The 25,784-nt window shown below is 41.7% G+C and overlaps 1 protein-coding gene and 1 long non-coding RNA gene across 3 annotated transcripts in view; one reads left to right on the top strand and one right to left on the bottom strand.

The window, feature by feature from the left end:
- Positions 1 to 5,300, top strand: part of LOC103599332 — a 40,123-nt gene extending 34,823 nt beyond the window's left edge. The window contains exons 3-4 of one of the 2 annotated variants that reach the window (XR_551280.1): positions 1,183 to 1,324; positions 5,214 to 5,300. This is a non-coding gene — a long non-coding RNA (uncharacterized LOC103599332). Of the gene's footprint in view, positions 1 to 1,177; positions 1,325 to 5,213 lie in introns of both variants that reach the window. The other variant, XR_551281.1, reaches the window with a different exon arrangement.
- ACMSD (aminocarboxymuconate semialdehyde decarboxylase) overlaps positions 1 to 25,784 on the bottom strand; it is a 66,001-nt gene that overhangs the window by 25,770 nt on the left and 14,447 nt on the right. The window contains exons 2-8 of the mRNA XM_008583451.1: positions 23,637 to 23,681; positions 12,469 to 12,565; positions 10,155 to 10,204; positions 8,614 to 8,850; positions 5,281 to 5,374; positions 2,563 to 2,658; positions 1,250 to 1,422 (exon numbers count right to left, since the gene is read on the bottom strand). Coding sequence (XP_008581673.1) covers positions 1,250 to 1,422; positions 2,563 to 2,658; positions 5,281 to 5,374; positions 8,614 to 8,850; positions 10,155 to 10,204; positions 12,469 to 12,565; positions 23,637 to 23,681 — 792 coding nt within the window. The remainder of the gene's footprint in view (positions 1 to 1,249; positions 1,423 to 2,562; positions 2,659 to 5,280; positions 5,375 to 8,613; positions 8,851 to 10,154; positions 10,205 to 12,468; positions 12,566 to 23,636; positions 23,682 to 25,784) is intronic.

The following is a 25,784-nucleotide window of genomic DNA, read 5'->3' as shown; positions in this document are numbered from 1 at the left end:
AATCAACAGTCACAACTAATTGCTAAACACCCATCTCTGCAGGGACAACACAAAAGCTGGATGGCTCAGAGACACAGCTCAACCACATAATTTATTACCAAACTAGAATATTATTTTCTCAAACCTGAGAAACAGTGTTAAAGTGAGATTAAGTATCCATTCTGGAGATAGAACACTACATGCAACTTCCAGATGAGAAACCTCTCTTTCTGTTAAACAAGATTTTAAAAACTTTCAGGTCTAATCTCCCATCCAAGTACTAACCAGGCCCAACCCTGCTTAGCTTCCGAGATCAGATGAGATTAGGCACGTACAGGAGGTATCAACTCTAATCTTGACTGAAGTACAATTTTGCAAATCTTTGAATATGTCTGTATAATTTTAGAAAACCCCAGAGATATTTTCCTTGGGAAAATTGGGAAATCTTATATAGATATCTGTAAGTAATAAAACAGAATTGAAATACTAAATATTTCAGACTTTTCACTAATTCACACTGGCCTTTGCCCTAAAAATTGCCTAACTTGCTGAATTAGATTTTTTAAGGAATAATTAAAGGTTAACGTACTATCAACAGGGAGATCTGCTAGCAGACCACGACAGAGAAAAGACTTCTTCTTGTGGGGCTTAAAGTACCACTGTGCTGGTCTTTTGATCAAATGAAAAAATCATTTTCAAAATGAAGGCTAAATTACTCCAGGAAGAAATTTCAGGACATGGTATATAAGGCCCTTCATCATCTTCCCCTGGCTCCCTGTCCAGTGCTATTTCTCAGTCCTGCATTTTTCCCCTCGTTAAAGTTCCAGTTTTCTCCATTTAGTAGATGAGGACAGTTGTGTTAGAAATTTTCCCAATTAGTAAGAGATAGAGCCAGGATTTTAACCCAAGTCAATTGGACTTCAAAACTGGTGGGTCTTTCCTGCTTACCACATTGCCAAATGTCATTTTGGATGGTTATAGAAATGTCCCTAAGGAAGAGGAGATGATCTGGGGGGAAATTCCCAGCCATGTGGATTATCTGGGATTTCTCTGGCATGTATAATGGTTCCCTGGTGGTATACACTTTATGTTGAGGGAGGCCCTGGAGAGAATCCGCCCTGTGCAAACAAGCCTAGTCCCAAATCTGACTGTCCCTCTCCTTTCTTCTAATTCCTTTTCTTCCATTCTTTTTTCTGAGGGAAGCCAAGTAAGTGGTTGCTGATTCAGCATTCTACTCCCCATAAGCCATCCAATGGCAGATCCAGCTTACCTTTCCTATGACATCTGTTAACAGCTTGAGGGACAGAGGATCATGAACCAAAGAGTCCGTGTAAAAGGAACCAAGGTATTTCTTTGGATTAGTTGGATTGTCCTGGGCACAAAGATCTGGGCGCATGCTGAATCCATGGGAAATTCTTCCCACTGTGAAAGGGAAGGTACCACCTGCAAGTAAAATCCATTAGTGAGGGGCTGATATTGATGGGAAAGGATTCCTTTCAGTCCTGATGTTGTATGAATGGAGGAGAAAATGTAGCCCAACTGATTGACAGCAATTACAAAGAAGCTACTGGGTTCCAAATGTTGGGAGTTGACCCAGAAGGAATGACATTAACTCATCTAGAAATTCAGACTTGAGAATTTTATCCTAAAGAGAGAAAACAAGCATATAAAGATACGTGGTCAAGGTTTTCAAATGTAGCGTGGTTATAATAGCAAAATACCAAGACAACCTTTCAGTTGGGGAATGTCTGAATTATAATGGCACGTCCATAAATGTAATGTCATGCATGAAGCCATCAAAAACAATGGAGCTCTGCATTTATTGACATGGAATTTATTTCTTTCCAAGTTGTTGAGAAGAAAAAGGAGAACACCTATACGAGTACAGTTTGATATTTTGTGTGTGTGTGAATGTGTGTGTCCAAGAGTAACAAACTCAATTACCCACAGGGACCAGGTAGGCAATGTAAATAAAAGAAATAGGCCTATTTGTAAACAATGGAGGATGGTAGGACTATTGCAGATTGGAGAGCTCATGGTCTGACTGGAGGGGTTTGAATAAAATATAAAACCAAATAAAACAAAAACTGTGCTAACCAAACTAAACTTGCCTATAAAAATGAAGCTTGGTCCCCAAGCCATCATATGACTAGAATGATGGCTGGAAGCCTGTTATGGACTGAATCGTATCCCTCCAAAATTCATGTTGAAGCCCTAACCCCCAATGGGACTGTATTTGGAAAAAGGACCTTTAAGAAGGTAATTAGGGTTACATGAGGCCATAACGTAGGGCCCTAATCCAACAGGGCTGATGTGCTTATAAGAGGAAGAAGAGACACCAAATCTCACTTTCTTCCCCACCCTCCCTCCTGTAGAGGAAGGGCTGTGTGAGAAGACAGCCAGAAGGCAGCCATTCTACAAGCTGGGATGAGAGACCTCATTAGAAACCAACCATTCCAAGACCTTGATCTTGGACTTCTACCCTCCAGAACTGTGAGAAAACAAATTTCTGTTGTTTAATCCACCCAGTCTGTCGCATTTTGTTATGGCATCCTGAGCTGACTAATACTGATAGGTTCTCACCTCCATGTGCGAAACACACTTTCAGTTTAGGAAACTTCTCAAACACTCCACCCATGATCATGGAACAAATGGCCATGGTGGTCTCTGTTGGCATTCCTAAAAGAGAAAATAGTTAACAAGGTTCAGAAGCTCAGCGATGTTAATGGCTGGGGAACAACAGCATATGGCTGGAGAACTGTCAGTGCTAAGAGACATAAGGCCCCTGTGTCCCAGCATGGTTTGGCTATATACAGGCCATTACTATGACAAGGAGAACCATCTCTAGATTCCTATTTGCCACTTGCAGGGAGAGTCTTCTAATGGCTAGGAAGAGTTGAGGAGCCAGAGGACCTGGCTTTTATCCTGATTCCCTCAACTTCAGCTTCGGAGGCAATGGGGCAAGAAGAATGCAGGGAATCTGAGCCGAACCTTAGATCCTCCAATGTTCTGTCTCCTGGCCTTTGACAAGTTATTTAGTGCCCCTGTGTTGCCCATCTTGCAAGGCTGTTGTGGAGCCTTGCAAATGATGATGTCAGCAGATGGCCAGAACTTCATACTGGAGGTGCTCAACAAGTATTAGTTGCCTCTCAGTGTCTCAATTTCTTCATCTGTCAGATGGTAATAGTACTGGTTAGGTCCTTCCAGTGGGTCGTTTTGAGGATTGAGTGGACAGTTTCTGGCACTTGTAAGTGCTCACTAATTATTAACTATTATTATTATTCCTGCCAATTCTTTGCTGAGGTTGAAAATAACTGGATTAAAATAAATTATTTCAAGTACTTTGTGCTCCCAGAAGAAGCAGCTGGTCCATGTCTGATGCCTTCACCCCCAAGGAGCCAGTCCATGCTACATTGCCAGACGGCTGACTGCTTTCTAGACCATGACTCAGAAATCTCCGACTGCCCTGCACCTTCTGGGGAAGCCTAACTCTCCAACCTGCCAAGTGGGGTTTCACCAGATGCTCATTATGGCAGAGTTACTCCTGGATCCCGGGCCTCCTGGGAGTTCTGGAAGTATGATGGATTAATATTCATCGGGGAGTGGTTTGTGGGCACAGCTTCCTGAAGATGGGGATAGACAGCACCACTTGTTTCTGGTGCTGTGATTCTACTTTTCATTAATTATTTGAACCATAACCCCACAGTCCATTCTCCATACGGGAGCCAAAGTTACATTTACAACATGAATCGGATTATGACCCTTCCCGCTGGGAATCTTCCAATCCACTAATGACCACCTTTGCGCCCAGAATAAAATCCAGAAATTAGACTGTTTGTTTGAGATCTGTGTACTTGTTTATCATCTCTTTCCTCTAGCTAGAACATAAGCTCCATGAAGGCAGATTTTGTTCATGTCTATAACCTCAGTGCCTAGTACAGGGCCTGGCATACTGGAGGAGATCAATATATATGTGTTGCACAAATGAATGATGAAATGACTCTACATGCAAATGCTCTCTTCTCTTTTTCATGTGGGAAGTTGCAATATAAAGAAGTTTATGGGACTTGTCAAAATTTTGTGAAATCAGAATGAGATTTTCTTTGAAGCTGGACTGTACTGGGCCTGTTAGGTTATCTATTCCTACCAATTTTTGCTCAAGAATTTGGTGGGGGATGGGTGGGAAGCTGCCTTACTAAATACTTTGGTCTCCAACAGCAAACACAGGAGCATATAAAATGTCAGAGCAGAAAGAGACATCCAAAGGAATCTAGACCAGCTCTCTCATTTGACAGATGAGGAATGAGGGGCCCAAGAAGGTAAAGTGATTGCTACAAGCTACACAGTGAAATAGAGACTAAGCTGGTACTGAAATTTAGTTTTTGACATCTACTATGTTGGCTTCATTTAATTCTTCATGGTGGTTGCCATTTTGATTACTCCATAATTACTAATTTTACTAACTGGGCTGGGGAGGGGATGGATAATGGTCACCCCCCCAAAAAAGTCCAGCACTTCTCCTTTGGGGACCCAATTTCCTTTGGGTTTGTAGATGAGCTGCAATTTTCACTTGTAGCTCCAGAATTCACACCTGTTCTTCATCTCTTCTTATCTGGACTGATCATGAGAGATTGGACAGGCCAAATGTAGGTTTCTCCTCTCTCCAGTTCCCTTACCTTCATGTGGAACAATGAATGAATAAATAGTGCAGGAGGCAAAGGGCAGAAGAGAGGGGCACATAACAGGAAAATTGAAAGCCTGGTTCATCTAGAATCTAAGGCTTCATATCCTTGGGTGGTAGAAGTTGACCTTGTACTTGTAATTCCACGGTCCTCATTTGTAAGAGCTGATGCTATTATCAGCCTCTAAAAAATCTGCTAGGCAGGCATGGTTGCTTTTTTTTTGGAGCCTCTTTGGGAATCTGTGTAGCAAGGTGGCTTTGGAGTCAGACAGATCCGTGTAAACTCCATTTTCACTTATTAACTGTATGATTTGGACACCTTATCTAACCACTCCACGACTCAGTTTCTCCATCTGTAAAATGGTCATTACGATGTCAACCACTTAGGTTAAATATGTGATTTATTTACGGTATGATTTATTTGCAATCGTATTGGACATGATTAAAATTAAATGAGTAATGTATACATCACTTATCTAATTATCAATAAGTGATAGTTGCTGTTACTCACAATCTTTTTAATTATTTATACTTTCTCTCTTTGATATAATAGGGTTCCACAGATGTTTGGAAAAATTCAAGAGTTAGTCCTCTGTTCTGGACCCCAAGCTGACACAAACCTACGAGCCAAGGGAGCCAGTATTTGGCCATCCGTCCATCCATCTGCATGTCCCAGGGATGCACAAACAGGCAACAGTTCAGCCTTTCAGCTGCCTTCAAAGAAGCAATGAAAGAGAGAGAGATTTGGATGAGCCAGCAAATACAAGGCACTGTTTTAGGGAAAATGCTTTACTCTGAGTCTATATTGATCTGAATAAATAAACTAAATTACTTCTGAAGTTGTTTCTTGATCTATATAAAAGAGTCATTGACAGATTCTGCTCCTGCTTGGAAAATAAAGAGGACACTTAGAATTAGCAAAGGGGGTTGGTAGATTTACTATTAAGGTTGATAAATTTAATATATTGTTTGGCAAAACAAGTCACAGGAAACATCCATCATTCAGCCATTTTGGCTGAGAGCAAAATGATCAAGAACTCATCCTACACTTCAAATGTAAAGGAAATTTTTCCTGCTGGCTTCTACTTGGCCCACTCTTTTGGAAGGACTGCTGAGATTGTATTCTTGGAGTCAGGGCACTGTGCTCTCCCCTTTCCCTCATTTGGAAACCTGTGGCTGTGGAAAGTACGGAGGTGATACACTGGGAGCTGGGGCTCAGGGCTGGGCTGGGCAGGGTGGCCTGACCCAAGCCAAATGGCCACTCAGAGCCCAACATTGGGGGTGTGGGGAGGAATTGCTGGAATCTACAGGCACTCACAGCCTCGGGAGCCCAGCTGAGCCCCTAATAGTCTGCTGTAAATGAGATGACCTCAGAGAGGAAAGAGCTCTCAGTGCCTCAACGAGGCAGGTACTGAGGTGAATGTTGTGGTCAAACCTGCTCCAGGGCTTTCTGGGAAATGGAAATACCATCTGGATGGAATGGCCTTTGTTCAACAAAATGTTTAATGAAAATAAGTTCCTTCAACAGGCATTGAATATTAGTGCTTATCAAGATTCAAAACAGATTTTCCTTAGGACATTTACTTTCCAAATATATTGGGGTGCTGGAGTGACTCATCCTACCTTTATACGTAAATATTTGTGCTAACCAGGCTGATGCAATGTGACTTGTGCGCATAAGCATTTTTCAAATGGAAAAACAATTCTGAGACAACAGAGGACTCTGGAAGTGGCAGGTAAACTGAAGAAAGGATTTCTAATTCAACAAGTTCTGGGGAGCTGGAGAGAGATAAGCCTTTTGAAGGGAGAGGAGCTAATTGGTTTCTGATAATGGACACAGACTGGAAAGAGAATATCAGCTTCTCAGGATGGTCTGGGCTTGGCAAAGGCACATGATCATGGTATCTCAGTGGGATTTGACTCCTCATTAGGATAAAACTTTATTCTATGTGCCTATGTTGGTTCATTTCTATTCAATTCAAATTAACATTTTTAAAATCTTTTATATCCAAGGCATGTAGAGGACATAAAAAGAAGTCACCTGTATTCTCAAAATCATAACTAACAGTAACTGAGAATTTACCATGTGCCAAAGCTGTTATAAGAATTTTATAATTATTAACTAGTTTAATCCTTTATGAGATGAGCACTCTTATTACCCTCATTTTACCAAGAGGGAAACTAAGGCAGATAGAGGCTAAGTAACTTACTCAGGTCTTGTGGCTGATAAATAGTAGAGTCAGACAGTCTGGCACTACTACTTTATCTGCCTCATGCTGGTAACAAAGTCATTTTTGTTTGAAAAACTGTGTTTTTCTGAAAAACATGTTTGTCTGAAAAACTGACCTGAGCATGTATAATTGGGTTCAGTCACTAAGAAGGGAGTTCTAGGAGATACCGGGGACAGTCAGACATTCTGGAGCACAGGCTTACCTAGAAATGACAAAGGCAACTTGCCTCAAGGTAATTCCTCTCATTTGTTTCAGCACGTTACTGACACAAGATAGAGAGAGAAGAGAGGCAGGCAAGCTTTGCTAACGAAATAAATGTGCTGTCAACCCCAGGACATCATGAGTCAACTGGGGCCGGATGTGTGCTCCTGAATCCCCTCAGAGACTGGCAGCCCCACAAACAGCCTAGTTAGAATGATTGATGGGTCGACTAGTCACACAAATGAAAATATTCATGTGGACCCCAGCTGGCTGCTGTTGCTTTCTGAGCCCCTTGGTAATTCATAAACCCAATACCAATGAATAACAAAATGACTTGCCACTGAAGTCTCACTCCCACTGCACTGAAACAACTTGGATGTACAAGTAAATAAATCCTATTTCAAAGCTCATTAAAGTTTCTAGAAAACATTCATTGCATCAGCTAAGCCACTGCAGCCAATAAGCTTCAGGGAGTTCAATATTTATAGAAACATTAAATCTTTCAAGTCATTAGGAGGCAGTTTAACAGGCAATCCCCCAATTGGTGGACAGTCGCCATAGATACAAACATGGAACAATTTTTGCATGTAGAGTTCAATAAATATTATATAAATAAATGATCAGTGATTGCAGTGCCTGGTGAGTCCACAAACATCTACTTAATTCATTATTAAAGATTTTGCATTTACAATGAAAATAATAGAAAACAATACTACTATAATCATAGGAAGGGAGGAAGAAATTAAAAAATGCAATTGAGTAATGAATTATGTGTCTTGAATCCTGGTACTGAGGAGTGCAGATTTAGTTCCAGAAAGAACAGAAAGTAGAGGAAGAGGAAGACAGGTAGAGAGGACTATGGGAGTATGGACACTTGACATTGGATACTTCAGAAATGGATGGCACTGAATTTCTGAAAACATTTTATTATGAAAGATTTTAAATATAGAAAGTATAAATAATAATACAATGAACGTCTATGTACTAACCATCTAGTTTCATCAAATGTTAACATTTTCATGGCAGTATTTTTCATTATGTATTTTTATAATGCATCTTCAAAATATATGGCTTTAAAAATATCTTAATTGAGGTTTGGTTAAATTAACCAAAACATATGCCTATATTGGAATATTCTGCAGTTATGTAAAAATCACACATTAAGAGAATTTTCATTTAGGTTGGAAATTCTCAATTAGGATATGAAATCACATATGTAATAGAATTCTAATTTCATTAACATATATGCAAGTAAAAAAGCCATATGAAATGTGCTATAATGGTGGTTGCTTAGGGCTGGCCTAGGAAGCATTTCCAGCCTTCCCTCCTCTGTAGAATGGCCCACTCCCTTTTAGGGGGCTGTTTGCAACTCTGCTACCCTCTGATACCCATAGGCATCTCTCCCTGACTCCCAATGGGGTGGTGGCTTCATCTTCTCCCCACCAGCCCCCGGCATGGTGCCTGCCCTGCTAGGCCTTCTGTGTCTGCTGCACCTTGACTGAGCAAGCACCGTGTACTCACTGCGAAGACGGGGATGAGTTCCTGGGAGTTCAGGTCCCACTCGTTGATGTGGGAGCCAATCTGGACCCCTGGAAAGCCCAGCTCCTTCACACAGCGCTCCATCTCCTTGATGGCCAGCTCGGGGGCCTGCATGGGCAATGTCCCCAGACCCACAAACCTTCTGGGGTGTCTTGCAACGGTGGTGGCTAGGTCGTCATTTAAAAGTTGGCACAGGTCTAAAGTGTCCTGAGGTTTGGCCTGGTGGAGAAAGGGAGGGAAAACCACGTCATTCAAAACCTACTTCTTTAGACATTTACTCTGAACAGCACATTCTCACTGGCTTTACCTCTCAGAAAACTGAGGTACAGATTGAGAAAGGCACTGGCCACAGAAGACCCGGAAGCCAATCTTTGTAAAAGCAAAGAAAGCTATTATATTCCTGATTACTTGGAAAAATCGAGGCTAGAATCAGAAGGGATGGACACAATTACTGGGCTTGGTATCCTGACACTAAAGATGGAATGACAGTGGGCCACTGCCCAGTGCAGACAGATTTCGGCCCCCACCCCCCACACCTTCTTGAGGGATGCCAGGCTGGCTCACGGGCCTCTCTGATCCCTGCCTGTCCTCCTTTCTGTTAGCTGTGACACTCAGGACTGGCCTCAGCAAAATGCTGAGGCAGACGAGGTTTGCTTTCAGTTGCCCTAACTTTCCCTTCTTTACATTTTCTTTCCTTTCAACATCACCCTGCTGCCAGGAATTTGGCACTCTCTTGCAATTCCAGTTGTCCAGTTACAGTGGTACCCAATCTGATAAATTTAGGTATATTGAGGTCTTAGGGCACTTTATTTTAAGTAGTGAATCTAATCACAGGAAAAGATAAGGACTAAATCACTTAATACTGGATTTATGAGGTGGGGGAAGTATATGTGGGCAGGTGGTATTTATATCGCTCTTAAGTCACAATGTGAGTGAATATCTGCTTGGTTGAGCAAGTACTTAGTGTGCTCCAAGCTATGTACAAAAATTTCCACAGATGGGAAATCATGTCTGAAACTTTTAGGGCTGGAGATTTATTCAGTTGGGGAAAGGCATTTAACTCCAGGACCCCTCTTTTGAATTGTATATTTCCCTGGGAGAGGTAACATATTAGACCATGATTATCATTCCCACCTCAAAATCATTCTCATCTCAGAATAAATTGGCTTGTCAGTTCCCCAGCAAGGCATTGCAGGAATGAGTCATGAGATGGGTAAGTTCTAGTGGCGATCAAGGCTGGGTCTAGAACTGCACTGCACTTTAAAGAGAGTCACATAGCAACATGTGACAACTGCCTACTGTATGGGACCAATGACATGGCTAAGAAGACAGGACTGGGAGGGGACACTGCCATTTGCGAGGCTGAGGGACCCTGCTGATTTCTAAAGGGGAGGACAGTTGTGTGTGTGTGTGTTTGAGGGGCTTGGTGGGACCAATGGCTAGACTTGAGGCATCTGTCTACTTGCTGGGGAGCTGGACACAGCCTTCACCACCAAGAAGATGGTTTGAGGTTTCACACTCACCCAGTAGCTAAACATGATGGGAACCGTGGAAAGCGCTTGCACCGTTACTCCTAGACACAGACACACAGAAAGGCAAAGCTGGTGAGAAGAATAGCCCCAGCCCTGGTGTGCCTTCCCCAGGGCCAAGAGGCCAGAGAGTCTCCACCACAGACTCCTCCCACTCTCCCTCCCTTGCTGCTCCTCCCTGTGCTCCTTCTCTCAGGCCCTCTCTTAGGCCACCCTCATCCCTTAGCCTCAAGATCAAGGGAGAGAGGAAAAAGCTGGGCAAAAATGAGATCACTCAAGGGAAACTGATCCCATTTTCCAAGGGTTATCTCTACTCTCCTTCCTGTGAAATTTTATTTAAACAAGACATTTCTCCACCAATTTTTTCAGGGCTTTCCATCTTAGGGCATGCATGACAGAATATATCTCTCCCTGCCTCTTTAATTCAGCTCCTCAGTGAGGCTGGATGGAGTCCCACATTCTGGAATCCCCCAATGGGACCCTGAGTTTGGCTCCAGAATCCAGGATGCCAAGAATCTCTTGTCTCCAAGAGAGCCTGCCTCCTAGGATTGTCGTAAGGATTAAGTGAGTTAATTCATGTTAGGTACTTAGAACAGTGCCTGGCCTGAAGTAAGTGCTCAGGAAGAATTAATCATGACTATTCTCCCAAGGACAGCAATGGAATGAAACACATAACAGAAAACAAGAGACACACGTACTTCATCTTTACTGGAGCCTTAAGCAATGATTTCTGACACCAGCCCAGTCTCATTCCCTCTAGTTGTCTCCTTGAAAGGGTGCATCCTTGCTCTACCTCCACATTTACAGCAAAACCTTACTCTTTGCAGTACATTTGGGAAGCATTTTCTTTCTTTAGCTTCCCTCCCACTCCAATATCTGAAAAATCTTCAAAAAGTTCATAGAAAGACTGGTATTATCTTTTAATTCTATTTTTTTTTTTCTGACCGGTAAGGGGATTGCAACCCTTGGCATGGTGTCATCTGCACCACGCTCAGCCAGTGAGCGCATCAGCCATTCCTATATAGGATCCGAACCCGCAGCCTCAGCGCTACCAGCACCGCACTCTCCCTAGTGAGCCACGGGGCTGGCCCTTAATTCTATTTTTTCGTAAACTTTTGAAGTTCGCTAATACTTTTAGAACAGGGGTACATACATTATGTTCTGTGGAATGGTCTAGAGACATGCTTCAGGGTCTCTGCAAAATTCAATTTGAATGCCACTTAAATATATTTTTGAATTGACAAAAATAAGTAAAACAATATCTGGGCAAAGGTATCCTGCAACAAATTCTAACATGCCAGAGCCCACCAATTCATTCTGGGCTGACAGGTTGACTCCTATTTTGCAGACCTTGGAATGAAATGTCTCCTGCCATCTCTGTGTATATATTTGAACTTTTTATAAATATGTCTTTGATTAGGAAGGTGGTAACTGGATATTTTTGTTTTCTGTTTAAATCTAGATCACTGATATCAAAATTTAGGCCTCACAATGTCAGTGGTGGTGAATTCCCCATCATAGCCCATGGGCATGACCCATATGTGCCCAGTAGGCTTGGTGCATTTTCTTGGGTCATGCTCTCCTCAGGTAGCACAGTCAGCCAGGCAGTAACAAGTGAAAGCATAATGTGGCCATCATGTCATATTTTACACAGTCTTTGCAGTTCTTTCGAACTGTGGGGACGTGTTTGATTTTTAAATATAGGGAATGCAAACAGTTCTTAGAAATTGTTAGCAATTTAGCTTTGAATCAAACATTTCCTAACTCTCTTATTTCAAATTTCTGGATCAGTTTCATTGTAGAATATTCTGAGATTACATGATTAACTTTTTTGTTTTACCTGCTTCCATTTCCACCCTTTATGTGTCAATGGGGATGCTCTGTGTGTAGTGTGAGACAAACTATAGAAAGAAATTGGATTCTAAGTCTGACTAAGGAGGCAATTGGCATCCTTAATCTGTGATTTTCAACTTTTACTGTTTAATTGATTGTATAATAAGAATACTATAAATTAGAATTTTAAAATGTTTTAAATAATGAAATGACACTTTTATCTTTTTGATGATATAGCATTTGATTTTAAAACATGGTATAACTGATTAAAAAAATTTTAAATTCACACTCTAAAAGCATTGTAGTAGAAGGCCCCATCCCTTCCCCTATGAAGCTGGAACAGCCTGGCCTGGCAGAGAAAAGGGGGTCAGAGGTTGCCCTCATGTCACTCATGTGAAGTGGTTAACAAACTGTAAGTGCAGACATTGCTTTACATCAGATGCAAACATTGGTAGCATCTCTCATTATTAAATACCTGTTTGGTCCATTTCTCTAATACGAGTTTCTGGATCCCAGCAGTTCTCTTGGATTACTCTGAAGACCTTTCCATCTCTCAGCATCTTTGCTTCTCCCTGGGCAGAAAATTTATATCATGAATAGGCAACCTAAGTTCACTTGGGTTAAACGTTCCTTGTATGCTTTGGAACATGTTTCTCCCTTAACATTTTTAGGGATTTTTACTTAATCCTTGCAGAAGTAGTAGAAATCTGTTCACTTAACAGAATTTGTCTTTTCTTCCTCATGCCTTTCTTTGGCCTAGGGTTGAAGAAGTGTGCTCTGTGGGTGTTAGGGTCTGGACACAGAGATAACAGGGTCTCGGTCGTGCCTATCTAGGCTGCATAACTGAGGAAGGCTGATCACCTTGCCCATCTAAACCACTGGCTACGAGACCCAAGAGGATGGCCCAGCATCTGGAAAATGACAGATCTATAACATTTTAGATTTGGAAAGACATTTGAGATAGACCAACTCTTTTGTTTTATAGAGAAGCAACCCATGGATAGTGAGAGTAAGTGATCTGTCCAACAGAGCAGGCCCACTGATGTCAACACCTCCAGGGGGAGATAGGTAATGATGTGAATCAGTCCAGCAGCACATACAGGCATAATGCCTGCCTGTTACACTACCTTTTAAGAAATTTTAAAAATGTATTTTTTAAAATTGACGAATAAAAATTATATATATTTATGGGGTATGACATGATGTTTTGATGTATGTATTCATTGTTGAATGGCTAAATCAAACTAATTAACATATCCATCACCTCACATACTTATTTTTTTGTGGTGAGGACACTGAAAATCTGCTGTCTTAGTAATTAACATAATTCTTCCAGGTTCATTCATGTTGTTGCACATGACAGAATTTCCTTTAAGGCTGAATAGTATTACATTGTGTATATATACCATGTTTTCTTTATCCATTCATCCATTGACAAGCACTTAGATTGATTTCATATCTTGGCTATTGTGAACAATGCTGCAATGAATATGGGAGTGCAGATATCTCTTTGACTTATTGATTTCATTTCCTTTGGATATATGCCTAGAAGTGTAATTACTGGATCATATGGTACTTATATTTTTAATTTTTTCAAGAAACCATGTGATCATATCAATAGACAAAGAAAAAGCATTTGAAAAATTTTAACATTTTTTCATGATAAAAACTCTCAATAAATTAGGTACAGAAAGAATGTACCTTAACACAATAACATTGATGTGTGACAGTCTCGCAGCTAACATCATACTCAAAGGTGAAGAGTTGAAAGTCTTTCCTGTAAGATCAGGAACAAGACAAGGATGCCCACTCTTGCCACTTCTATTCCACATAGTACTAGAAGCCCCAGCCAGAACAATTAGGCAAGAAAAATAAATAAAAGGGATCTAAATCAGAAAGGAAGACATTAAATTGTCTCTGTTTGTAGATGACATAATCTTATATACAGAAAATTTTAATGATTCCACCAAAAAACTGTTAGAACTTATAAACGATTTCAGTAAAGTTGCAGGATACAAAATCAACATACAAAAATCAGTAGCGTTTCTATACACTATTAAGGCACTATCTGAAAAAGAAATCAAGATAACAATCCCATTTACAATATCACTGAAAATACAATAAAATACTTAAGAATGAGTTTAACCAAAGAGGTGAAATATCTGTACACTGAAAACTATAGAATAGTGATAAAACAAATTGAAGAAGATACCAATAAATGGAAAGATATCCTGTGTTTGTGAATTGGAAGAATTAATAGTTAAAATGTCCATACTACCCAAAGCGAACTACAGATTCAATGCAATCCCTACCAAAATTCCAGTGACATTTTTCACAGAAATAGAAAAAAACAACCCTAAAATTCATATGGAACCACAAAGGACCCCAAATAGAGCAATTTGGAGCAAAAAGAACAGAGCTGGAAGCACTAAAAAGCTTATGCCCAGCAAGGAAACAATCAACAGAGTGAAGAAACAGTCTATGGAATGCGAGAAAATATTTGTGAACCATACATCTGATAAGGAGCTAATATCCAAAATATATAAACTAAGACAATTCAATAGGAAGAAAAAAAAAACCAGATTAGAAAATGGGCAAAGACCTGAATAGACGTTTCTCAAAAGAAGACATATAAATGGCCCACAGGTACATGAAAAAATGCTCAACTTCACTAATATTGGGGAAATGCAAATTAAAATCACTATGAGATATCACCTCACATCTGTTAGGATGGCTATTATCAAAAAGTCAAAAGTGTTGGCAAGGATGTGCAGAAAAGGGAGCCCTTGGACACTGTTGGTAGAAATGTAAGTTGGAACAGCCATTATGGAATACACTACTTTTTAATACTCAGTGCAGAGGCCAAACTAAATGGTTGTGTAGAACATGGCAAGCAAGGATGTGCAGAAAAGGGAGCCCTTGGACACTGTTGGTAGAAATGTAAGTTGGAACAGCCATTATGAAATACACTACTTTTTAATACTCAGTGCAGAGGCCAAACTAAATGGTTGTGTAGAACATGGCAGTGGCCTCTAATTTGGGCCTCCAGTCTGTGATTCCTAAAGAAAAAGGAAAAGTTGTCGGCTAGGCCCCTGAAATCAGAGTGCCCAAGTTCAAATCCCCATTCTAACACTTACTGTGTGGCCTTGAGAAAGTTGAACAACATCTCTGAGCCTCTGTTTACTCATCTTCAAAATAGTCTAATAATATGACTTAACCTAAAATAAATTAATATGACATCTTAAAAGGATCTTGTGAGCATGAAATTGGATAATCCATATAAAGCATTTAGTGGAGTATCTGACACGTGTTCAGTGTCAGTTACTATTACTATTAGTTATTAATGATGTGTAGCTAATTAGGGGCTAGGCTGTCTCCCCGTGTTCCCCTGCTTTGAGGGAACACCACCTCTGGTAGTGCTTCAGGGCCTTAAGATTGCCCTTGGGCCCTACAGGATGGCCAAGTGGCTGTGTGGTGATCAGAAGCCTTGAGCTCTGCTTGGTGGCATCCTCTGCCCTCCTCCTCCTCCTCTTGGTTTGATCATGAGTTGCAGCCAAGCATTACCACAGCTTCCTTCTTCATCCTTCTACTCCGTGGACAAGACCTTCTTCATCTCCTGCATGGAGAAGGCTGGCCACTTTCACCTTCAAGTACTGCAGCTCGTTCACATCTCACATGCATGAGGAAGATCCACATTTTCATATCCCAGAGACTGGGGAACAGCTTAGTGAGCAAGTATCTCGTGTAATTGTGACAAGAGTCTACACCCCATTAAAGCAGTCTCTGACATTAGGACATCAGGATTGATTTGCTTCAGTTCTGATCCCCTGTGGACCATGCCAGTATCTGAACCCCTTCCCAGGATGGGGAATCTGCAGGTGGAGGCAGGGCCCAGCCTACCTCTTCAAAAGCCCAGAAGTCCAAATACTTGCTCTCCCTGCCCCAAGCTTGGCCAATCAGTGCTTCGTTTTGAATCAAGAGCAAATGATGCAAAAAGACAGGAACAGTTGATTTATTCTGCCAGTGACTGCAGCAGTGGCATGTGCAGTGTCCACTGGCAGTGTCCATTGTCCAGCTGGGGGCAATAGCCCCCTGGGCAGGCATTTCTGTGGTGTGGTCTTATCTGTGGCTTCAATCTCCTGACTTCCCTTAGATTCTGCACATTTTACGGGCTTGGTTCTCCAGATATTTTGTAATTATTGAGGGGCTTAAAACATTTTCAACAAATCCCTTTTCTTCTCAAACTAACCATTGTTGATTTCTGTTGCTTGCAACCAGGAGTCTTCAGTGATACTGATTGCACAAATAGGATATAGGAACACATGTCTTTCTATTTGGTGAAGAGAGTGAAGGGAGTGGAGAGGGGCGATGGTGAAAGAGAAAAAGTTGGTAAACAAACTTTCATTTGGCAAACTAGAGGTTTTATTTTTCTTTTGCTCCTTACTAAAAAAAACTCAGTTACAATAAAATACCCAGTATAGCAGAGTGCTGAACAGCATTCAGACAGACCTGGGTTTAAATCTCATTAAATTACTGATTAGCAGTACAAATAGTTAAGTTATGGGCTGAATTTAAGCCTCACTTTTTCTGTCTGTAAAATGTGAGTCATTACACTTGTCATGCTTGTGGCCACCCAGCATCCTTGGAACGAACACTTCCCATGTTGAAGAAGTGTTCACATTATGATTCTGCCTTTCTGAAGTAGAATCCAAAATCTGCTTTCCTGGCCTCCCTTGTAGCTGGGACTCTACATGTGCTCTAGGCTCTGCTGATCAGATATACCCACCTGTGACTTTGATTTGGAAGTGAGCAATGTGAGGAAGCAGGGACTGTGCAGAGTCCACCTGTAGACAAAGGTGTTGTCTGAGGTGTCAGACATGACCAAAGCAGCAGTGGCAAAGCTCTGGTCTCCAGTCTCAGCAGCATTAGCGTGATTGTTTCGTTCTTGGCTGGGAGTGGCAGCACACATGTCTTTCCTGGAGCAGATCACCAGGTGTGATGGGGGCATAGTTCATGTTAGCACAGCCTCGAAGCTTGATCTCTGGCCCTCCCAGAAAGCCTGTGAGCTGCTTTTCTAATTAAACTAGCTTGAGTGGATTCTGTTGTTTGCAACTAAGAACACAGTGACACAGAAGGTTCGGTAATAGAATGTTTGTCAAGAATTTAGCACTAGCCAGACAGCATGCTCGAAGAATGATGACCAGATTTTACAATATATTATCAACTGCAAGGGAGGAAATTGGGTTTCTCTGGGAGATGCCTGAGTAAGTTTTGATTTCAGAGAAAGCAGAGCATGTTAAAGCTGGAAGGGGTCATTTAATTCAACTCTTGCATTTTACCAGTGAGTCCATAAGGTGCGGTGACATGTCCAAGGCCATGTACTTGGTTGGTATAGAGCTGAAACCAGAACCCAGGTGTATGAAGCCATTTTCTATCCCACCAGTCTGCTATTTGGGAATTGGTGTCTATCTAGTATGCAAAAGTAAATTACTATAATTTTCTAAAGAGTTTGATCTTCTGGGGAAAGGAGGCAAGCCCTCATGACATGGCAGGAGAATCAGACTCAACTAAACTTCTCTCTCCACATCCTTCATGCTGGATCAATGGAAAGAAAAATGAATGATAGCACTGTCAGTGGAACTCTTTCTGAGTGAAAATGAAAATTGCTACAGAGCAGCTGTGCCCATATAATAGGCCTCCAATTCTCACTGTTTTTTCAGCCAGAATTTTGAGATCTGGCAGCCGTTTTAAAGAATCAATTACTAATCCCTCTTTCTTTACATTCAGGAGGCCAGTATCCCTGCAGGGCCATAAATGTACCTCTAGGGTCAGCACTTGTTGCTGGCAGGGAGGGATTGGGGGATCCTAGGTTCTGTTTTTTAATGTTGACCTCAATGTCAACCAAGATCTTACACTAAACTAGTAACAAAGTAATTGGAGCAAGCTACTCTAATTTATGCAACCAGAACCCAATTCCATTTTTTTCTAAACTCCCAAAAGAAAACCCAGTTTTTAAAGTTAGAGAAACCCCCCAAGCAACCATCACTATCCAGATAACCCATTTTCAACCCACCTCTAATATTTTTTAAACCAGACAGCATGGTGTAGTGCAAAGTGTGATTCTGCTGATGTCAGGGACCCTGGATCCTGTGTGTGAATCACTTACCCTCCTGGAATCTTCAGGCTCTAACACATAAACTAAGAGCTTAGACTAAGCGATGTCTAAGGTCCTTCTCAGGGTGGATGGTGTGATCTGATATTCCCAGACCCCCCTTCAGGAATAAAGGGCTGATTTTCCTAGCTGCTGGAGTATTGCCCTCACAGTCCTCAGCTCTCAGCTCCAAGAGAGCTGCCTCCCTCAGTGTCCTGCTCCATTTCCAGGGCAGCCCACTTCCAGTGCCTGATCGACATGGAAGTGTAAAGACCCCTCTCCTTTGCCTCCCCCCCCAGCTTGGGACAACTCCAGAGGTTAGCTTTAGAGCTCCCTGAAGGTTCAGCTGAGGCCTCCACTGACACCACATCACAGTTCAATATTGCCTTCTGTTCTATTTCTCTTCCTTCTCTTCCCTTCTGCTGGTGTCTATACCAAGAGCACTTCCTGATACACCTCCTGCATGCTAATCTCCATCTCAGAGTCTGATTCCTGGGCAACCTAACCTGTGGAATTTCAGATTTTCAAGTTCTAGTTCTAACATTATCCCAAATAAGTCCAAATATGTCTAGTATTCAAATGCCTGGTACTGCATGTATCATCAGAAGTGTATTTTCAAATTCTGTATTTCACCATCACATTTCCATTCTCTTCCCCTGCCCCCAATGCCCACTCAGGCCACCCCTCGAGACCATACAAGCTGCCAGGCTGGTTGGGCTTGAGGCACAGAGTTGACAGAAATGGCCCAGACCCTGTCACCAAGAAGCAACCTCTATAATCAGTCCAACTCCCACAACCCAAGGACAGCTCGAGAGGCAAGCCCCACTATAACCACCTCAAACTCATTGGCTCAACCTGTTGTTCATCTCTGTCCCTAACCCACTTGTCCTCCTGGCTTGGCTGCTTCTGTCCTTGAAGCCTGCTTTATCTTTCTCGTCCCTCTGAGACTTCGTCATTTTTTTACTTTCTTCTGACTGATATGCCACCATGCAATCCATTTCCCAGTACCATTGATTCTGTTTCCAAAATATATCCTGCAATGGTCCACTTTTCTCCACCTCCACTGCTCAGCACTGGTCCATACGTCCATCCTCTTTCCCTGAACAACTGCTCAGCCTCCAGCTTGATCTCCCCGCTTCTGCTCTTGCTTCCCTCCTACCCAGTCTCTACAAAGCAAAGTAAATTTTTAGTCCCCAACTCAGATCTTGCCCTTGCCCCACTAAAACTCTTGAATAGATTCCCATTGCCTGCAAGATATAACCCAAACTCCTTAGCCTGGCTTGTAAGACCCTATGTGATTTAACCTCTGCCTACCTCTATAACTTCCTCACTTGCCTACTCCTTTATAAATAATACCTTTATTAACTCTTTTCAAAGCATTCTAATTTAAGTGTGCCATCTATCTTCTGTTTGGAACCTGATTGGATTAGCTAAAAAAAAAAAGTACCTAAATGTATTAAATAATACTATGTGATTTCTATAGGTGTGTGCATATATAAGTAAAATCGTAAGAAAAGGTCTAGAAAGATACCCACCAAATTGCTTTTGAGGATGGGGCGTGCTGGTCCAAGGGAATTGTAACTTTATTTCTAACAGCTTAAATTTTAAAAAGAGAATTTATTCAAATATAGCTTATGTAATAAAAAATTTAAAATAAAAACATGAGAGGAGGGCATTGGACTAGATCCATAGCTTTCGGTTGATTTTGTTTGTGATTCCATATTAAGAAATATGTTTTTCATTGTGACCCAGAGCACCCATATATATCTATACAGATGCAAACTGAGACAAAAGTTTTATAAAACAATATTTACTCTGATCATGCACAATGCATTCTGCTATATTGTTTTGTAATCTATTTCATTTTTTAAGCTGTCCAAACCCACTACATTGAAATTATGATTTGCAAACTGAGACAAAAGTTTTATAAAACAATATTTACTCTGATCATGCACAATGCATTCTGCTATTTTGTTTTGTAATCTATTTCATTTTTTAAGCTGTCCAAACCCACTACATTGAAATTATGATTTAATATTGGGTTGCGACCCATATTTTCAAACAATGGAGTAGATGCTCACTAGCTGTACATTTATGTGATTCTTTATCTTCCTGAAGATTGTCACCTGCTTTGGGCTCTCCACCTCCTCAAAACTCCCTTACTATTTATTGTCTTTTTTGCTTATTTAGCACAAAATTACTGCTATCTGTATGTTCTTCAGTCATTTGGTTGTCTGCCTGGCTACCCAGCAAGGGGAAAATGATCTTGAGAGCAGGGACCAGGTAAGTAGGTGTCTTAGTCAGCTTGGGCTGCTATAACAAAATACCTTAGGGTGGGTGGCTTAAGCATCACATATTTCTCACAGTTCTGGAGGCTGTGGAGTCCAAAATCAAGGTGCTAGCTGATTCAGTTCCTGGTGAGGGCCCACCTCCTGGTTTGCAGATGGCTGTCTTCATGCTGTGTCCTCACATGGTGGAGAAAGAGGGCAAGGTCTCTGGTGTATCTTATAAGTGCAATAATTCTGTTCTGAGGGCCCATCCCCATGACCTCTTCTAACCTAATTACTTCTCAAAAGCCCTACTTCCAAATACCAAATACTATCACATTGGGGATTAGGGTTTCAACATGTAAATGGGGGGCAGGGGTGGCGAGAAACAAACATTGAATCCATAACAATGGGGAATCAGACAGAATTGTGTGTGTAGAAATGCTAAGAGTGATGTAAATGTGTGTGTGTTTTCTAGATGTGGATGACCTGCAGATTTGAAACAGGCCCTATGTCTACCCTCTTGGGTTGTAGCCTTTACAATGTTACAGTGCTCCCAGGTGTTCTTGCCCTCATGGCATGCACCCCATGCAGCTCCTGGCAGGTTGTCATACAAACCAAGGACTGGCTTGCTACTTACACTGTCATAAACATTCAACCACATACAAATGATGTTTTTCAGTTCTGAGCAAGACTCTACCATGGCAAATGACTACCCTCAATCCGTTCCAAGAGGATTGAAAAACCAAAGGTTAAGAAGAGAAACAAATCAGGCAAATCAGAGAAATGTTTTAGAAAGAACTTTCAGAGAACAGGAATCTCTAAGGTAAGTCAGTAACTGAGGCAGAAAATATTTATTCACCAGAGGAATGTAGGAGAATAAAAAGAATTTTCAAATTCCAAATACTGGATTTTCTCATTGCTCTCAGTCCAATTTGAATAATTGCATACATTTGCTTGTTATTTTCTAGTGATTCTAATTCCTGACCATTGTATTTATGAAAAATACAGATTTGGTTCTGTTTTGTTTTGCGTTGTTTTATTTTTGAGAGGGAGAGAAGAGAGTATCACTGTTTCATTCTATTAGACTATCATTGTGTCCAGTTTTTCTGAAAGTAAGGTCAGCAGATAAGACTGGAAAATATTTTCTGTTTTCTTTTCGTGATTTGCTGCTAAATTTATGAAATCTCTTAACATTAAAACAAAATGAAGGCCATTCAAATCCAGTATCAAGGGACAAACACAGAGTAAGAAAAAAAAAATCACAGGCTGCCTGTGCCTGCCTTTTAATCAGCTCCATTCATATTGTGCTATCCCTTGGAGAGACTTGAGGCCAGCAGAGAGATCTACCTCTGGATAGGAACTAGCACTGAATGGGAGAAGTGTAGTGGACACCCTTCAAAGAAGGTGAGGATGAGCTGTCTGAGAGCTCCTAATGTTTAAAACTCTGATGATTCCCCACTGCCTTTAGGATCAATTACAAAGGCCTAAACCCATCTTGGGCTCTAAACCCCTAAATCCTTCAAGGCTCTGTCTGATGAGCTTCTGCTCTCCTCTCCAGCTTCTTTCCACCCTTTGTTCCCCAAACTATTGCCCATCTCTATCCATTCTCCACAGAGCAGCCAAAGTGGGTTTTTACAACCATTAAGACCCTCCGAAGAAATTACAATGTATTGGGTAAAATCCAGACTCCTTAGCATGTCGTACAAGTCCCTGTGTGGTTGAGCCATTTCCTACCATCTCCCCCTTTCACTGCATTTCAACCACATTGCCCTCCTTTCCATTCCTTGAACATGTTCACTCTTCTCCACTTGGTGGCCTTTGCAACTGCTATTCCTTCAGCCGGGAACACTTTTCCAGGCTTTCCCTTCCCATCTACCAAGTCTTTGCTGGATCACTGACCAGCCATTCAGCCTGTCACTCCCTATTACAGCACTGTTTTTTATTACATTCTCTGAATTGATCTTGTTGATTTCTGTCCCCCTAGAATTTGAGCATCATTAGGGCAGGGCCTATGCCTGTCTTGTTCACTGGGACACACATTCTCATCGTCTAGATTGGTGGGCCTGGCACAAGACAGGTACCGATAATAGTGAATGCGTGAGTGAATGTATGAGCCAGTGGTTCTCAAACTTGAATGTTCATCAGAATCACCAGGAGGCTTGTTGAAAAAGATTGCTGGCCATATCCCCAGAGTTCCTGATTTGGTAGATCTGGAGTGGGGCCCAAGAATTTGCATCTTTCCCAAGATCCCTAGTGATGCTGAACCTGCTGGTCCTGGAACTCCAGTTTGAAAAATGCTGGTACCAGCAATAGTTGAGTGCCTGAGTTCTGGACTCACATATGTTTAATATTTCCATGCCTTTGTTCCATGCCTTATTTTTCTGGAATATTGTTTTCTTTATTCCTTGGGCAAGCTTCCACACCTACATCAAGACTCAGCATGGACATCTCTTCCTCTAGAATGTCTTCGTGCATCCTTCATGCTTAAATCTATGCCCATTAGCACCTGGCGCAAAGGCAGTGCTAACCTTTTCACATTGCATTGGGTTAACCCTGCACATTAACTATGTCTGTCCAGACCAGAAGTCTTCCAGGACCAGCCTTAATCATGTCATTGTATTGCAGCTAGAAGCTCAAGAATGTTTCCTCTGAACTCCAAGAGGGCATTTGATGCCTCTGAAAATGAAGTCAGACCTGAACGCTGTGCAGACCTAGACTCCTAGCTCATTTTCGGGCATCATTATTTGCAGAATGCTTTGCCCCAAGCCGTCTTCTCGTTTTTTCCTCTTATCAAACTCAACCTTTAATAATTGCTTCTCCCCTTTGTCTCCAATGTTTAATATCTCTAGCTTGTGCTCAAACCTACCTGTGCCATTTATTTGGTCAGCTTAACATAACTGCAATAACCTGTAGAGAAGGCTAGGTCACTTCCCTGAGGCCGAGCAATAAATGCTAAGATTGGTCCAAGGGCAAAAAAGAAAAAGCAAGATTTCTTAATGGTTTTTCAAATTCCAACTTTATCTTCCTAAATGCTGCTCTTTGAAGTCACCCCTATCTTTTCTAATGATCGTGAGAAATTTCCATGCTGCTACTTAGCCTACTACAAAGTTAACATGAGGGTAGAAGAATTAAAATCCCTGGAGACCCAGCCTGCAGAGAGGTATCCCAAGGCTCAGGACATTTCTGGGTCCTCCTCATGCTCACATTTTGGGAGAAACTCACCTTGCTGTGGTGTTGGAGCTGCACCCAGCCTCCATAGCCGAATCTCTGTGGTGGGGAGAAGCACAGTTAGACTTGTAGAGTAAATAAAAGAGGACTGCAATCAAGGGACATCTTGACTATAGGAATCTTAGGGAAGAGAATGCTGGGCTTCATGAAATTTATTTCTTACAGTTTCGGAGACTGGGAAGCGAGCCCAAGGTTGAGTGGGCATACCTGGTTTTGAAAGCCTTCTTTTGGGTGGGAACTCTCTGCAGAGTCCCAAGAAGGTGCAGGGTATCACATGGTGACAGGGCAAGTGTGTATTAATGTGCTCACTTGCTAGGAAGCGAGCCCAAGGTTGAGTGGGCATACCTGGTTTTGAAAGCCTTCTTTTGGGTGGGAACTCTCTGCAGAGTTCCAAGAAGGTGCAGGGTATCACATGGTGACAGGGCAAGTGTGTATTAATGTGCTCACTTGCTCTCCTTATAAAGCCACCAGTGCCCCTCCCAGGATAACCCCTTCATTTGTTAACCCATTAATCCATTAATCATGAATGTATTAATACTTCATGAGGACAAAGCAATCCAATCACCTCCCAACAGCCCCACCATCAACACTGCTACACTGGGGACCAAGCTTCCACATGAGCTTTGGAGGGGACAAAATTCAGACCATAGCACGTACCCATGTATCACTTATTCAATATTTATATTTAAATCAATTTACTATTTTCCTCTTCAAAATTCATGAGGACAGAGCAATCCAATCACCTTCCAACAGCCCCACTATCAACACTGCTACACTGGGGACCAAGCTTCCACATGAGCTTTGGAGGGGACAAAATTCAGACCATAGCATGTACCCATGTATCACTTATTCAATATTTATATTTAAATCAATTTACTATTTTCCTCTTCAAATGTATTCATTCAGGAAGAAAATTCTATATCTGAGAAGTATTATTTTATCTCTTCCCTTAATTCAGTTTGAAAATTTAAGATGAAGATTAACATTAAAAAATACTGGTTCACATACCACCTAAAATCATCATGGACCACCAGGAGTACCCCAATCATAAGGACCACTCTTTAGGAAATACACTTCCCTTCAAACTGAGTTGTAATCCATGAGTAGACCATGAAATCAATTTAGTGGATAGGGACAGAGACATTTTAAAAACACAAAATAGTAAGAGCAGTGGCTGCTTCTGGTGTCCCATTCCTTCCCTCTTCATTCTCCCCACACCCCCTTAACACTTCTGTGCACACCAGTCCACCCCCAACTGCCGGCACCTGCATTTCTTTGAGGGCTTCTCTTTTGCTGCTGAAACCTGCTTTGATCAAGCTCTTATAGCAGGTCAGAAGTACCAGGAAATTAGTGACCCAACCACCTGCCCAGCAGCCCTCAACTGATGCCTGAGGGAGTCTGTATGTTAGTACACTGAATACACTGGTACCTCACCTCTCAGGCAGTACAACCACACTGGATAACAAACATTTCATTGGCTGCGTTGTTTTCCCGTCTCAGTTTCCCACTCTGCTGGTGTTTCCTGGAATCACCTGCAAAGTAAACTACTTTCATTTGAATTCTTGTCTCTTGTGTACTTCTTGGAAGACACAAGATAAGATAGTAAAGGAATGGAATGGAATAGAATAGAATATATTAGAATGTCTCCCATGTAGTATTGGCTTCATGAAACTTTTTTCCATTAAATACACACATAAATATTTATACTGAATCACAAAATAAAATGTATTTCTTCCTTGGGGTCATGAATAAAAAATTTTGAAAGCAGGAGAAGGGGGTCAGGTGCCCTGAGGAAGAGATGCATCCTTAACAGGAAGAAATGATGTGGGATGCAGCGACAGCAGAAAGGATTCAAGGGAACCTTCCCTGACGTGAGAGCGCAGGAGATACGGATGGATAGGTGGCTATGGGAGATGCTACGGGCATAAACAACAGAGGTGGGCCAACCTCGTGGCACACTCGGGAGAGTGCGGTGCTGGGAGCACGGCGGCCGGATCCTATATAGGAAAGGCCAGTGCACTCACTGGCTGAACGCGGTGCGGCGTCACCAAGTCAAGGGTTGCGATCCCCTTACTGGTCACAAAAAAAACAAAAAAAAAAAAAAAAAAAAAAAAAAAAAAAACCAGAGGTGCCATGCCCCCT

The sequence above is a fragment of the Galeopterus variegatus genome, unplaced genomic scaffold, assembly GCF_000696425.1.
Source record: "Galeopterus variegatus unplaced genomic scaffold, G_variegatus-3.0.2 Scaffold98, whole genome shotgun sequence".
Taxonomy (NCBI): Eukaryota; Metazoa; Chordata; class Mammalia; order Dermoptera; family Cynocephalidae; genus Galeopterus; species Galeopterus variegatus.
Note: the sequence above shows the minus strand (reverse complement) of the source record. Positions and strands in the feature narration are given on the sequence as shown.